Genomic DNA, 14,881 nt, shown 5'->3' with positions numbered 1-14,881 from the left:
AAACTAGACCTGAGAACAATGGAATTTCTTCTATGTAAGTTGTGGGTGTACTTATTTCAGAAGCAGTAGGCACTTGTGTGGATTTCCTCATTGATATAGCAAGGTTGGCAGAGGGAGTTTGTGCAGGTTCCTGTGGCAATCTTTTGTCAGAGAAATCAGGAACTTGCATGGATTCTCTGTATAAAAATGGACCTGAAGAAGTCATGACATCTGTGCCAGTAGTTGATGAAGACAGATGTGACAAATGAGGAATTTCTGTGGATTTCCTCCCTGAAAGCATGTGAATTCTAGATAGAACTTGAATGACATCCTGAGAAGAACTTGTAGAAGAACAGTCAGGAACTTGCATGGATGTTTTTGAGGAAGCTAGAACTGGGAATGATAAAGATTCTTCTGCATCTGTTGTGGATGTACTTGGGTCCTCGAAAATAGGGACTTGTGTGGATTTACTCACTACAGCAATGTGAATCCAAGGGGGAACTTGCATGGCAATCTGAGAAGAAATTTTGGCAGTAGAATCAGGAATTTGAATGGATTCTTTTGATGGAACTAGAATTGGGAATGATGAAATTTCTTTTTTGCAAGTTGTGGGTTTACTTGTTTCAGAACCAGTAGGAACTTGTATGGATGTGCTCGCTGATATAGCAGGGTTGGCAGAGGGAGTTTGCACAGGTTCCTGTGCCAATCTTAGGTCAGAGAAATCAGGAACTTGCAAGGATTCCGTGTATGAAAATGGACTTGAGGAGGGAATGACTTCTTTGGTGCCAGGAGTTGATATAGATAGGTGAGACAAACCAATCATCTGTGTGGATTCATTGATTGAAAGAGTGTGAATTTTAGAGGGAACTTGAATGACATCCTGAGAAGAACTTGTGGTGGAAGAGTCAGGAACTTGTATGGATTCTTTTGATGAAGCTAGAACTGGGAATGATGAAATTTCTTCTGTATCTGTTGTGGATGTACTTGGGTCAGAGAAAATAGGAACTTGTGTGGATTTGCTCACTAAAGCAGTATGAATCCAAGGGGGAACTTGCATGGCATTCTGAGAAGAAATTTTGGCAGTGGAATGGGGAATTTGAATGGATTCTTTTGATGGAGCTGGAATTGGGAGTGATGGAATTTGCTCTATGCAAGTTGTGGGTGTACTTGGATCAGAACTAGTAGGAACTTGTGAGGATTTGCTCACTGACATAACGAGATTTGCAGAGGGAGTTTGCACAGGAACCTGTGCCAATCTTATGTCAGAGGAATCAGGAACTTGCATGGATTCTCTGTATGAAAGTGGACCTGGGGAAAGTATGATTTGATCTGTTCCAATTGTTGATAAGGACAGATGAGACAAATCAGGAATTTGTGTGGATTTAGTCACTGAAAGAGTGGGAATTTTAGAGGGAAGTTGAATGATATCCTGAGAAGAACTTGTGGCAGAGCAGTCAGGAACTTGTGTGGATTCTCTTGATGAAACAAGAACTGGGAATGATGAAATTTCTTCTGCATCTGTTGTGGATGAACTTGGGTCAGAGAAAATAGGAACTTGTGTGGATTTGCTAAGTAAAATAGTGTGAATGGAAGGGGCAACTTGCATGGCATCCTGAGAAGAACTTTTTGCAGTGGAATCAGGAACTTGTACAGATTCTGCTGATGAAACTAGACCTGAGAACAATGGAATTTCTTCTATGTAAGTTGTGGGTGTACTTATTTCAGAAGCAGTAGGCACTTGTGTGGATTTCCTCATTGATATAGCAAGGTTGGCAGAGGGAGTTTGTGCAGGTTCCTGTGGCAATCTTTTGTCAGAGAAATCAGGAACTTGCATGGATTCTCTGTATAAAAATGGACCTGAAGAAGTCATGACATCTGTGCCAGTAGTTGATGAAGACAGATGTGACAAATGAGGAATTTCTGTGGATTTCCTCCCTGAAAGCATGTGAATTCTAGATAGAACTTGAATGACATCCTGAGAAGAACTTGTAGAACAGTCAGGAACTTGCATGGATGTTTTTGAGGAAGCTAGAACTGGGAATGATGAAGATTCTTCTGCATCTGTTGTGGATGTACTTGGGTCCTCGAAAATAGGGACTTGTGTGGATTTACTCACTAAAGCAGTATGAATCCAAGGGGGAACTTGCATGGCATTCTGAGAAGAAATTTTGGCGGTAGCATCAGAAATTTGAATGGATTCTTTTGATGGAACTAGAATTGGGAATGATGAAATTTCTCCTTTGCAAGTTATGGGTGTACTTGATTCAGAACCAGTAGGAAGTTGTGAGGATTTGCTCACTGATATAGCAAAATTGGCAGAGGGAGTTTGCACAGGTTCGTGCGGTAGTCTTGTGTCAGAGAAATCAGGAACTTGCATGGTTTCTCTGTATGAAAATGGACCTGAGGAAGTCATGATTTCTGTGCCAACAGAGGATAAAGATAGGTGAGACGAACCAAGAATTTGTTTGGATTTACTCACTGAAAGAGTGTGAATTCTAGAGGGAACTTGAATGCCATCCTGAGGAGAACTTGTGGTAGAAGAGTCAGGAACTTGAATGGAATCTTTTGATGAAACAAGAACTGGGAATGATGAAATTTCTTCTGCATCTGTTGTGGATGAACTTGGGTCAGAGAAAATAGGAACTTGTGTGGATTTGCTAAGCAAAGTAGTGTCAATGGAAGGGGCAACTTGCATGGCATCCTGAGAAGAACTTTTTGCAGAGGAATCAGGAACTTGTATGGATTCTGCTGATGAAATTAGACCTGAGAACAATGGAATTTCTTCTATATAAGTGATGACTGTACTTGTTTTAGAACCAGTAGGAAGTTGTGAGGATTTTCTCACTGATATAGGAAGGTTGGCAGAGGGAGTTTGCAAATTTTCATGTGGCAATCTTGTGTCAGAGAAATCAGGAAGTTGCATCGATTCTGTGTATGAAAATGGACCTGAGGGAGTTATGACTTCTTTGGTGCCAGGAGTTGGTAGAGATAGGTGAGACAAACCAATAATCGGTGTGGATTCACTGATTGAAATAGTATCAATTTTAGAGGGAACATGAATGACATCCTGAGAAGAACTTGTGGTAGAACAGTCAGGAACTTGCATGGATTCTTTTGATGAAGCTAGGACTGAGGATGAAATTTCTTCTGCATCTGTTTTGGATGTACTTGGGTCAGAGAAAATAGGGACTTGTGTGGATTTGCTCACTAAATCAATGTGAATCCAAGGCGGAACTTGCATGGTATTCTGAGAAGAAGTTTTGGCAGTGAAATCAGGAATTTGAATGGATTCTTTTGATGGAACTAGAATTGGGAATGATGAAATTTCTTCTATGCAAGTTGTGGGTGTATTTGGTTCAGAAACAGTAAGAACTTGTGAGAATTTGCTCACTGACATAGCAAAATTGGCAGAGGGAGTTTGCACAGGTTCCTGTGGCAATCTTGTGTCAGAGAAATCAGGAAGTTGCGTGGATTCTCTATATGAAAATGGACCTGAGGGAGTTATGACTTCTTTGGTGCCAGGAGTTGGTAGAGATAGGTGAGAGAAACCAATAATTGGTGTGGATTCACTGATTGAAAAAGTGTCAGTTTTAGAGGGAACTTGAATGACATCCTGAGAAGAACTTGTGGTAGAACAGTCAGGAACTTGTATGGATTCTTTTGATGAAGCTAGAACTGGGAATGATGAAATTTCTTCTACATCTGTTGTTGATGTACTTGGGTCAGAGAAAATAGGAACTTGTATGGATTTGCTCACTAAAGCAATGTGAATCCAAGGGGGAACTTGTATGGCATTCTGAGGAGAAATTTTGGCAGTGGAATCAGGAATTTGAATGGATTTTTTTGATGGAACTTGATTTGGGAATGATGAAATTTCTTCTATGCAAGTTGTAGGTGTACTTGGTTCAGAAACAGTTGCAATTTGTGAGGATTTCCTCACTGACATAGCAAGATTGGCAGAGGGAGTTTGCAAGGGTTCCTGAGGCAATCTTATGTCAGAGAAATCAGGAACTTGAATGGAGTTTTTGTATGAAAATAGAGCTGGGAAAGGCATGACTTGTTCTGTACCAACAGACAACAAAGATTGTTGTGACAAACCAAAACTTTGTGTGGATTTATTCACTGAAAGAGAGTGAATTCTAGAGGGAACTTGAATGAAATCCTGAGAAGAATTCGTGGTAGAACAGTCAGGAATTTGTATGGATTCTTTTGATGAAGTTAGAATTGGGAATGATGAAATTTCTTCTGCATCTGTTGTGGATATACTTGGGTCAGAGAAAATAGGAACTTGTGTGGATTTGTTCACTACAGCAATCTGAATCCTGGACAGCACTTGCATGGCATCCTGATAAGAATTTTTGGCAGTGGAATCAGGAACTTGTATGAATTCTTTTGATGAAACTAAAACTCCAATTGATGCAATTTCTTCTATGCATGTTTTGAATGTACTTGGGTCAGAGACAGTAGGAACTTGTGAGGAATTGCTCGCTGACATAGGAAGGTTGGCAGAGAGCGTTTCCATGGGTTCCTGTGGCAATCTTTTCTCAGTGTAATCAGGAACTTGCATGGATATTCTGTATGAAAATGGATGTGGGGAAGGTATGACTTCTGTGCTAATAGTTGATGAAGGCAGATGTGACAAATCAGGAATTTGTGTGGATTTACTCACTGAAAAGATGTGAATTCTAGATGGAACTTGAATGACATCCTGAGACGAACTTGTGGCAGAGCAGTCAGGAACTTGTATGGTTTCTCCTGATGTAACTGGAACTTGAAGTGATGAAATTTCTTCTGTGCATGTTGTGGATGTACTTAGGTCAGAGAAAATAGGGACTTGTGTGGATTTGCTAACTGAGTTGGCATGGTAGGTTGAAGGAGCTTGAATAACTTCCTGTGGTGATCCTGTGTCTGAGAAATCAGAAACTTGAATTGCTTCACTGTATGAAAATGAACCTGGGAAAGATATGACTTCTTTTTTGTCAAGAGGTAATGAGTTTAGATCAGAGAAAGAAGAAATTTGCACGAGTTTGTTCTCTAAAACAGAAGAGGGAACATATATTGCTTTTCTTGATGAAGTTTTATCAAATAAATTGGGAACTTGTATGGATTCTTTTAATAATCCGTGAACTGAAGAAGGAACTTTTTTTAAGACACTCAGTGAAATTGAGTCAGAAAAAGAAGGGAGTTGTATAGATTTGCTCACATAAATTGGATCTGAGAAAGAGTGAAATTCTCTTGATGACCTTGTATCAGAAGAGAGAATCATTTCAGATTCTGTCTGTGATGCTGGACAAGAGGAAGGGCTCCCTTTTGGAAATTCTTCTTGTGAACTTGGGCCTGAGGTAAATTCCACATAATTACTCACTGAAATTGTATCAGAGAAAGAAGGAACTTGGGTGTATGCACTAGATCTATTTAGATTTACAAAAGAAGTAGCTCCCTCGGATTTATTCACTTTGCTGAAGTGCAGTAATGGGTCAGTTGCCATAGTGTGAGGAGGTAAATTTGGCTGAATCAAAGATGGTGCTTGCATAGTTTTGCTTTGTGAAATTAAATTTGAGAAAGGGGAATCTTTGGTAGATTCAGTTGATAAATTTAAGTAAGAGAAAGATAAAACTTGCACTGACTTGTTCACTATATTTAGGCCAGTAGAAGGAGGATATTCTATGGATTCAGTCATTGAACTTGGCCTGGGTGAGGAAGGAGCTTCTGTTGTTACACTTAGTCGTTCTAAAGAGGGAAATTGTGTGGATTTACTCATTGCAGGTGGACTTAACAAGAGGGGAACTTCAATGGATTCTAAATCATTAAGATTTAGATGGAATGAGGCAGGGAGAACTTCTGTGCCTTCTGTTGGTATACTTGACCCTGAGGAGGAGGGAAATTGCACAGATTTGCTTAATGTAGGTGAGTGTGAAGAAATTGGGTCTTCCATGTATTCACTGGTTGAACTTATTCTTGAGGAAGAAGGAGGACTTTCTCCGATTTCTCTTGGTATATTTGGGCTTGAAAAAGATGGAAATTGCACAGATTTGCTTAATGTAAGAAGGTCTGAGGAAGGGAGAACTTTGATAGATGAACTTCTTGAATTTAGCCTAGAAGAGGAAAAGTGAATTGTTGTTGGTGTACTTGCATTCGAAAAAGAGGGTAATTGGAGAAATTCCCTTGTTACTAGTAGGCCTGAGGGAGGGAAAGCTTCTGTAGATTCTTCAGGTGAACTTGGGCTGAAGGAGGCAAATGGAACTTCTTTATCTTCCCACGGTGTACTGCCACTTGAGGAAGAGGGAAATGGCAGAGATTTGCTTTTTACCAGCTGACCTGAGAAAGAACCACTAATGGATTCAGTAATTAAATGTAGGCTGGGGGAGGAAGGTTGAGGTTGTGTGATTTCTGTTGTTGCACTAAATCCTGAGATAGAAGGAAATTGTATGGATTTATTTATTTCCTCTTGGCCCGAGAAAGCAGCTTCCATGGATTCACTCCTTGAAGTTATACTGGGTGAGGAAGGTTGAGACTTTGTGATTTCTGTTGTCATATGGGTACTTGACATAGAAAGAAATTGTACAGATGTGCTTGATGCTGTTTGGCCTGAGAAAAAAGCCTCCATGGATTCACTCATTGAACTTAGGCTGGAGAAGGAAGGTTGATGGTATGTGACTTCTGTTGTTGTACTGGAACCTGAGATAGAAGGAAATTGTACAGATTTGCTCCTTACCAGTTGGCCTGAGAAAGAACCATTCATGGATTCAGTAATTGAATGTAGGCTGGGGGAGGAAGGTTGAGGTTGTGTGATTTCTGTTGTTGCACTGGAACCTGAGATAGAAGGAAATTGTACAGATTTATTTGTTTCCTCTTGACCTGAGAAAGGATCTTCTATGGATTCACTCGTTGAATGCAGACTGAGGGAAGAATGTTGAGATTGTGTGATTTCTGTTGTTACACCAGTACTGGACGTGGAAGGTAATTGCACAGATATGCTTCTTTCCTCTTGTTCTGAGAAGGGAGCTTCCGTGGATTCACTAATTGAACGTAGACTGGCAGAGAAAGGTTGCAGTTGTGTGACTTCTATCGTTGCAGTGGTACCTGAAATAGAAGGAAATTGTACAGATATGCTTCTTTCCCCTTGGCCTGAGAAGGGAGCTTCCATGGATTCACTAATTGAACTTGACCTGAATGAGGAAAATAGAACTTCTTTATCTTCCTTTGGTGTACTGAGTCTTGAGGAAGAGGGAAATTGCAGAGATTTGATTGTTAACAGTTGACCTGAGAAAGGAGCTTCCATGGATTCACTAATTGAACGTAGACTGGCAGAGGAAGGTTGCAGTTGGGTAACTTCTGTTATTGCAGTAATGCCTGACATAGAAGGAAATTGTACAGATTTGCTTGTTGTGAGTTGACTTGAGAAAGACCCTTTCGTGGATTCATTAAAAGAATGTAAGCTAGCGGACAAAGGTTGAATTTGTGTGATATCTGCTGTTGCACTGGAACCTGAGATAGAAGAAAATTGTACAGATTTGCTTGTCACCTTTTGGCCTGAAAAAGCAGCTTCCATGGATTCCATAACTGAACATAACCTGGGAGATGAAGGTTGAGCTTGTGTGACTTCTGTTTTTGTACTGGTACCTAATACAGTAGGAAATTGTACAGATGTGTTTGTTGCCCCTTGGCCTGAGAATTCAGTTTCTATGGCTTCACCAATTGAAAGAAAGTTGAGGGAAGAAGGGTGAGATTGTGTGATTTCTGTTATTGCACTGGAACCTGACAATGGAGATTGTACCGATTTGATTGGTGTCCTTTGGCCTGAGAAAGGAGATTCCATGGATTCACTAATTGAACTTGACCTGAAGGTGGAAAATGGAATTTCTTTATCTTCCTTTGGTTTACTAGGCCTTGAGGAATAGAGAAGTTGTGGAGATTTGATTGTTACCAATTGATCTGAGGAAGGAACTTCCATGGATTTCTTCATTGAAAGTAGGTTGGTGGAGGAAAGTTGAAGTTGTGTGGCTTCCGTTGTTTCAGCAGTACGTGACATAGAGGGAAATTGTACGGATGTGTTTGTTGCCTCTTGGCCTGAGAATCGAGGTTCCATGGATTCACCAATTGAACTTGGCCTGAAGGAGGAAAATGGAACTTCATTATCTTCCCTTGGTGTACTGGGCCGTGAGGAAGAGGGAAATTGCAGAGATTTGATTGTTACCTGTTGACCTGAGGAAGGAGCTTCCATGGATTCATTAATTAACTGTTGTCTGGGGGAAGAAGGTTGAGGTTGTGTGACTTCTGTTGTTGCACTGGAACCTGACAAAGAAAGAAATTGCATAGATGTGTTTGTTGCCCCTTGGTCTGAGAATGGAGCTTCAGTGGATCCACTAACTGAAAGAAGATTGGGCAAGGAAGGTTGAGGTTGTACAACTTCTGTTCTAGCACTGAAATCTGACAAAGCAGGAAATTGTACAGATGTGCTTGGTGCCCTTTGGAATAACAAAGAATCTTCCATGGATTCACTCATTGAATGGAGACTATGGGAGGAAGTTTGTGGTTGTGTGACTTCTGTTGTTGCAAGGTGACCTAAAGTAGAAGGAAAATGTACAGATGTTTTTGTTGCCCCTTGACCTGAGAATTCAGCTTCCATGGATTCACCAATTGAACTTGGCCTGATTGAGGAAAATGGATCATCTTCATCTTTCCTTGGTATACTAGGCCTTGAGAAAGAGAGAGATTCCAGAGATTTGATTGTTACCAGTTGACCTGAGGAAGGAGCTCTCATGGATTCACCCATTGACTGTAGTCTGGGGGGGACAGGTTGTGTTTGTGTGACGTCTATTGCTGTGGTTGTCCCTGACATAAAAGGAAATTGTACAGTTGTGTTTGTTTCTTCTTGCTCTGAGAAAGGAGCTTTTGTGGATTTACTCATTGAATGTAGGCTAGGAGAGGAAAGTTGAGATAGTATGACTTCTGTTGTTGCACTAGCATGTGATATGGAAAGAAATTGTATGGATGTTTTTGTTGTCCTTTGGCTTGAGAATGCAGCTTCCAGGGATTCACCAACTGTACTTGACCTGAATGAAGAAAATGGAATTTCTTTTTCTTCCCTTGGTGTACTGGGCCTTGAGGCAGAGGGAAATTCTAGAGATTTGATTGTTGTCAGTTGATCTGAGGAAGGAGCTTCCATTGATTTACTCATTGACTGCAGGCTGGGGGAAGAAGGTTGATGTTGTATGACTTCTGTTTTTATAGTAGCACCTGACATAGAAGGATATTGTACAGATGTTATTGTTGCCTGTTGGCCTGAGAATGCAGCTTCCAGGGATTCACCAACTGAACTTGGCCTGAATGAAGAAAATGGAACCTCTTTATCTTCTCTTAGTGTACTGGTTCTTGAGGAAGAGGGAAATTCCAGAGATTTGATTGTTGTCAGTTGATCTGAGGAAGGAGCTTCCATTGATTTACTCATTGACTGCAGGCTGGGGGAAGAAGGTTGATGTTGTGGGACTTCTGTTTTTGTACTAGCACCTGACATAGAAGGATATTGTACAGATGTTAGTGTTGCCTGTTGGCCTGAGAATGCAGCTTCCAGGGATTCACCAACTGAACTTGGCCTGAATGAGGAGAATGGAACCTCTTTATCTTCTCTTGGTGTGCTGGGCCTTGAGGAAGAGGGAAATTCCAGAGATTTGATTGTTATCAGTTGACCTGAAGAAGGAGCTTCCATGGATTTACCAATTGACTGTAGGCTGGGGGAAGAAGGTCGATGTTGTGGGACTTCTGTTTTTGTACTAGCACCTGACATAGAAGGATATTGTGCAGATGTTAGTGTTGCCTGTTGGCCTGAGAATGCAGCTTCCAGGGATTCATGGACTGAACTTGGCCTGAATGAAGAAAATGGAATTTCTTTTTCTTCCCTTGGTGTGCTGGGCCTTGAGGAAGAGGGAAATTCTAGAGATTTGATTGTTGTCAGTTGATCTGAGGAAGGAGCTTCCATTGATTTACTCATTGACTGCAGGCTGGGGGAAGAAGGTTGATGTTGTGGGACTTCTGTTTTTGTACTAGCACCTGACATAGAAGGATATTGTACAGATGTTAGTGTTGCCTGTTGGCCTGAGAATGCAGCTTCCAGGGATTCACCAACTGAACTTGGCCTGAATGAGGAGAATGGAACCTCTTTATCTTCTCTTGGTGTGCTGGGCCTTGAGGAAGAGGGAAATTCCAGAGATTTGATTGTTATCAGTTGACCTGAAGAAGGAGCTTCCATGGATTTACCAATTGACTGTAGGCTGGGGGAAGAAGGTCGATGTTGTGGGACTTCTGTTTTTGTACTAGCACCTGACATAGAAGGATATTGTGCAGATGTTAGTGTTGCCTGTTGGCCTGAGAATGCAGCTTCCAGGGATTCATGGACTGAACTTGGCCTGAATGAAGAAAATGGAATTTCTTTTTCTTCCCTTGGTGTGCTGGGCCTTGAGGAAGAGGGAAATTCTAGAGATTTGATTGTTGTCAGTTGATCTGAGGAAGGAGCTTCCATTGATTTACTCATTGACTGCAGGCTGGGGGAAGAAGGTTGATGTTGTGTGACTTCTGTTTTTATAGTAGCACCTGACATAGAAGGATATTGTACAGACATTAGTGTTGCCTGTTGGCCTGAGAATGCAGCTTCCAGGGATTCACTAACTGAACTTGGCCTGAATGAGGAGAATGGAACTTCTTTTTCTTCCCTTATTGTACTAGGCCTTGAGGAAGAGGGAAATTCCAGAGATTTGATTGTTGTCAGTTGATCTGAGGAAGGAGCTTCCATTGATTTACTCATTGACTGCAGGCTGGGGGAAGAAGGTTGATGTTGTGTGACTTCTGTTTTTGTACTAGCACCTGACATAGAAGGATATTGTACAGATGTTATTGTTGCCTGTTGGCCTGAGAATGCAGCTTCCAGGGATTCACCAGCTGAACTTGGCCTGAATGAGGAGAATGGAACCTCTTTATCTTCTCTTGGTGTACTGGTTCTTGAGGAAGAGGGAAATTCCAGAGATTTGATTGTTATCAGTTGACCTGAAGAAGGAGCTTCCATGGATTTACCAATTGACTGTAGGCTGGGGGAAGAAGGTCGATGTTGTGGGACTTCTGTTGTTGCACTGACACCTAACATAGAAGGATATTGTGCAGATGTTAGTATTGCCTGTTGGCCTGAGAATGCAGCTTCCAGGGATTCATGGACTGAACTTGGCCTGAATGAAGAAAATGGAATTTCTTTTTCTTCCCTTGGTGTACTGGGCCTTGAGGAAGAGGGAAATTCCAGAGATTTGATTGTTACCAGTTGACCTGAAGAAGGAGCTTCCATGGATTTACTTATTGAAGGTAGGGTGGGAGAAGAAGGTTGATGTTGTGTGACTTCTGTTTTTATAGTAGCACCTGACATAGAAGGATATTGTACAGACATTAGTGTTGCCTGTTGGCCTGAGAATGCAGCTTCCAGGGATTCACCAACTGAACTTGGCCTGAATGAGGAAAATGGAACTTCTTTTTCTTCCCTTGGTGTGCTGGGCCTTGAGGAAGAGGGAAATTCCAGAGATTTGATTGTTACCAGTTGACTTGAGAAATAATCTTCCATGGATTTACCAATTGACTGTAGGCTGGGGGAAGAAGGTTGATGTTGTGGGACTTCTGTTGTTGCACTGGCATCTAACATAGAAGGATATTGTACAGATGTTATTGTTGCCTCTTGGCCTGAGAATGCAGCTTCCAGGGATTCATGAACTGAACTTGGCCTGAATGAAGAAAATGGAACTTCTTTTTCTTCCCTTGGTGTACTGGGCCTTGAGGAAGAGGGAAATTCCAGAGATTTGATTATTACCAGTTGACCTGAAGAAGGAGCTGCCATGGACTCACTTGGTGAGTTTGGGCTAGAAATGGAAGGGGGAACTTCTTTGACTGCTGTTGTTGCAGTTGGACCTAAGAAAGAGGGAAATTGTGCAGATTTGTTTATTGCAACTAGCTCGGAGGAAGGAATTTCCATGGCTTCACTGATTGAATGTATGATCTGAGAAGGAGGAGGAACTTCTTTGCCTTCTGTCAGTACAGTGAGATCTGAGGTAGAAGATTTACTTGTCTCAAGTTGGACTAAAGATGAGGGACTTCCCCTGATTTCACTGGTTGAACTTGGACTGGAGAAGGAAAGGGGAACTTCTTTGATTTCCCTTCGAGAACTTTGACCTCCCAATGAAGGAAATTTCTTTGGTTTGCTCATTGGTTTTAGACCTGAGGAAGGTTGGCCTTCTATAGATTCACTAGTTGAACTTGGACTGGAGGAGGAAGGGGCAATTTCTTTCACTTTTTTTAGTGCCATGACCCCTGTAAAAGACAGATACTGCACAGATGTGCTTTTTGCAGTTAGTTCTGACAATGGGGTAACTTCCATGCATTCACTGGTTGAAGTTGGGATGGAGGCCGGGGGAAGAACTGCTTTAAGTTCTGTGGGTGCAGTGGCACTTGAGAAGGAAGGGAATTGAATGGATTTACTCTTTGCTAGTAGACCAGAAGAAGAGGGAGCTTCCATGGATTCACTTGAACTTATGCTGGAGGAAAGAGGAGGAACTCCTGTGACTTGTGTGGATACACTGGTACATGAAAATGAGGGGAATTGCATAGATTTGCTCTTTGTAAGTGGGCTTGAGGAAGAGGGAATTTCTGTGATTTCTTTTAGTCCACTTTGGCCAGAGAAAGAGGGAAACTGGATGGATTTGTTCACTCTAAATAGTCTTGTGGAAAGGGGAGCTTCTATGGATTCACTTGTTGAACTTGGGCAAGAAAAGGAAAGAGGAGTTTCTGTGATTTCTGTTGGTCCAGTTGGGCCTGAGAAAGATGTAAACTGGATGGGTTTGTTCACTCCAAGTAGTCCTGTGGAAAGGGGAGCTTCTATGGATTCACTTGTTGAACTTGGGCAAGAAAAAGAAGGAATTTCTGTGATTTCTCTTGGTCCAACTGGGCCCGAGAAAGATGTAAATAGGGTGGGTTTGTTCACTCCAAATAGTCCTGTGCAAAGGGGAGCTTCTGTAGATTCATTTCTTGAACTTGGACTGGAAAAGGAAGGGGGTGTTTCTGTGATTTCCATTGGTACAATTGGGCCTGAGAAAGATGTAAATAGGATGGATTTGTTCACTCCAAGTAGTCCTGTGGAAAGTGGAGCTTCTATGGATTCCCTTGTTGAACTTGGGCAAGAAAAAGAAGGAATTTCTGTGATTTCTGTTGGTCCAATTGGGCCTGAGAAGGATGTAAATTGAATGGGTTTTTTCACTTCCAGTTGTTCTGTAGAAAGAGGAGTTTCTGTGGTTTCCCTTGTTGACCTTGGGCTGGCAAAGGAAGGGGGAATTTCTGTGATTTCTGTTGGTCCACTTAGGTCTGACAAAGAGGGAAATTGAATGGATTGGTTCACTCCCAGTTCTGTAGAAAGAGGAGCTTCTATGGTTTCCTTTGTTGACCGTGGACTGGCAAAGGAAGGGGGAATTTCTGTGATTTCTGTTGGTCCACTTGGGTCTGACAAAGAGGGAAATTGAATGGATTTGTTTGCTCCCAGTTGTTCTGAAGAAAGAGGAGCTTCTATGGTTTCCATTGTTGACCTTGGGCTGGCAAAGGTCAGGGGAATTTCTGTGATTTCTGTTGGTCCACTTGGGTCTGACAAAGAGGGAAATTGAATGGATTTGTTCGCTTCCAGTTGTTCTGAAGAAAGAGGAGCTTCTACGGTTTCCTTTGTTGACCTTGGGCTGGCAAAGGTCAGGGGAATTTCTGTGATTTCTGTTGGTCCACTTGGGTCTGACAAAGAGGGAAATTGAATGGATTTGTTCGCTTCCAGTTGTTCTGAAGAAAGAGGAGCTTCTATGGTTTCCGTTGTTGACCTTGGGCTGGCAAAGGTCAGGAGAATTTCTGTGATTTCTGTTGGTCCACTTGGGTCTGAGAAAGATGTAAATTCAGTAGATTTTTTCACTCCAGGTAGTGCTGTGGAAAGGGGAGCTTCTATGGATTCCCTTGTTTGCCTTGGGCTGGCAGAGGAAGGAGGAATTTCTGCGATTTCTGTTGGTCCACTTGGGCCTGAGAAAGATGTAAATTCAGTAGATTTTTTCACTCCAGGTAGTCCTGTGGAAAGGGGAGCTGCTATAGATTCCCTTGTTGACGTTGAACTGGCAGAGGAAGGAGGAATTTCTGTTGGTCCACTTGAGTCTGAGAAAGAGGGAAATTGGATGGATTTGTTCACTCCACGTAGTCCTGTAGAAAGGGGAGCTTCTATGGATTCACTTGTTGACCTTGTGCTTGAAAAGGAAGTAGGAATTTCTGGTATTTCTGTTAGTCCAATTGGGCCTGAGAAAGATGTAAATTCGATGGGTTTGTTCATTCCATGTAGGCCTGTGTAAAGGGAAGTTTCTATGAATTCACTTGTTGAACTTAGGCTGGAGTAAGGGGAAAAGTCCCTGAATACTCTTTCTGAATCTAGCCCTGCAAATGAGGAAACTTGTACAGGTCTTTCTGTAGTTAAAGGTAAGGAAAGTGATTTTTGTATTGATATATTTGATGAACTTGGGGTAGAGAAATAAGAAATTTGAAAGGATTTATTTTCAGTAATTTTGGAAAAAGGAATTTGAGTGGATTCTTTCCTTGAAATTGAGCTGTATGAATCTGAACTTTCAAGGGTTTCCTCTGTTGTAGCGAGGGGAGGTAGAGGTGGAGGTGGTGGAGGTTCCATTTGGGTTACAGAACTTCTTGAAGCTCTTAATTTGAAGAAAGTATAACTCCCAATTAAGGAGACCAATGTATCTTCCTCATTTTGGTCAGTAGGATTTTTCTTAATGTGAAACTGCAACTGGTTTACCAGACTCTCAGTTTGTTTGGGCTCCTTGATTTCAGAAGGCAGGAAATACACAAC

General features: G+C 41.7%; 1 protein-coding gene across 2 annotated transcripts in view; it reads right to left on the bottom strand.

The window, feature by feature from the left end:
* MS4A14 (membrane spanning 4-domains A14) overlaps positions 1 to 14,881 on the bottom strand; it is a 51,250-nt gene that overhangs the window by 19,266 nt on the left and 17,103 nt on the right. The window contains exons 6-7 of one of the 2 annotated variants that reach the window (XM_072638756.1): positions 8,177 to 14,881; positions 7,976 to 8,090 (exon numbers count right to left, since the gene is read on the bottom strand). In XM_072638756.1, coding sequence (XP_072494857.1) covers positions 8,073 to 8,090; positions 8,177 to 14,881 — 6,723 coding nt within the window. In that variant the 3' untranslated portion in view covers positions 7,976 to 8,072. The other variant, XM_072638755.1, reaches the window with a different exon arrangement.

The sequence above is a fragment of the Notamacropus eugenii genome, chromosome 2, assembly GCF_028372415.1.
Source record: "Notamacropus eugenii isolate mMacEug1 chromosome 2, mMacEug1.pri_v2, whole genome shotgun sequence".
In the NCBI taxonomy this organism is placed as follows: Eukaryota; Metazoa; Chordata; class Mammalia; order Diprotodontia; family Macropodidae; genus Notamacropus; species Notamacropus eugenii.
Note: the sequence above shows the minus strand (reverse complement) of the source record. Positions and strands in the feature narration are given on the sequence as shown.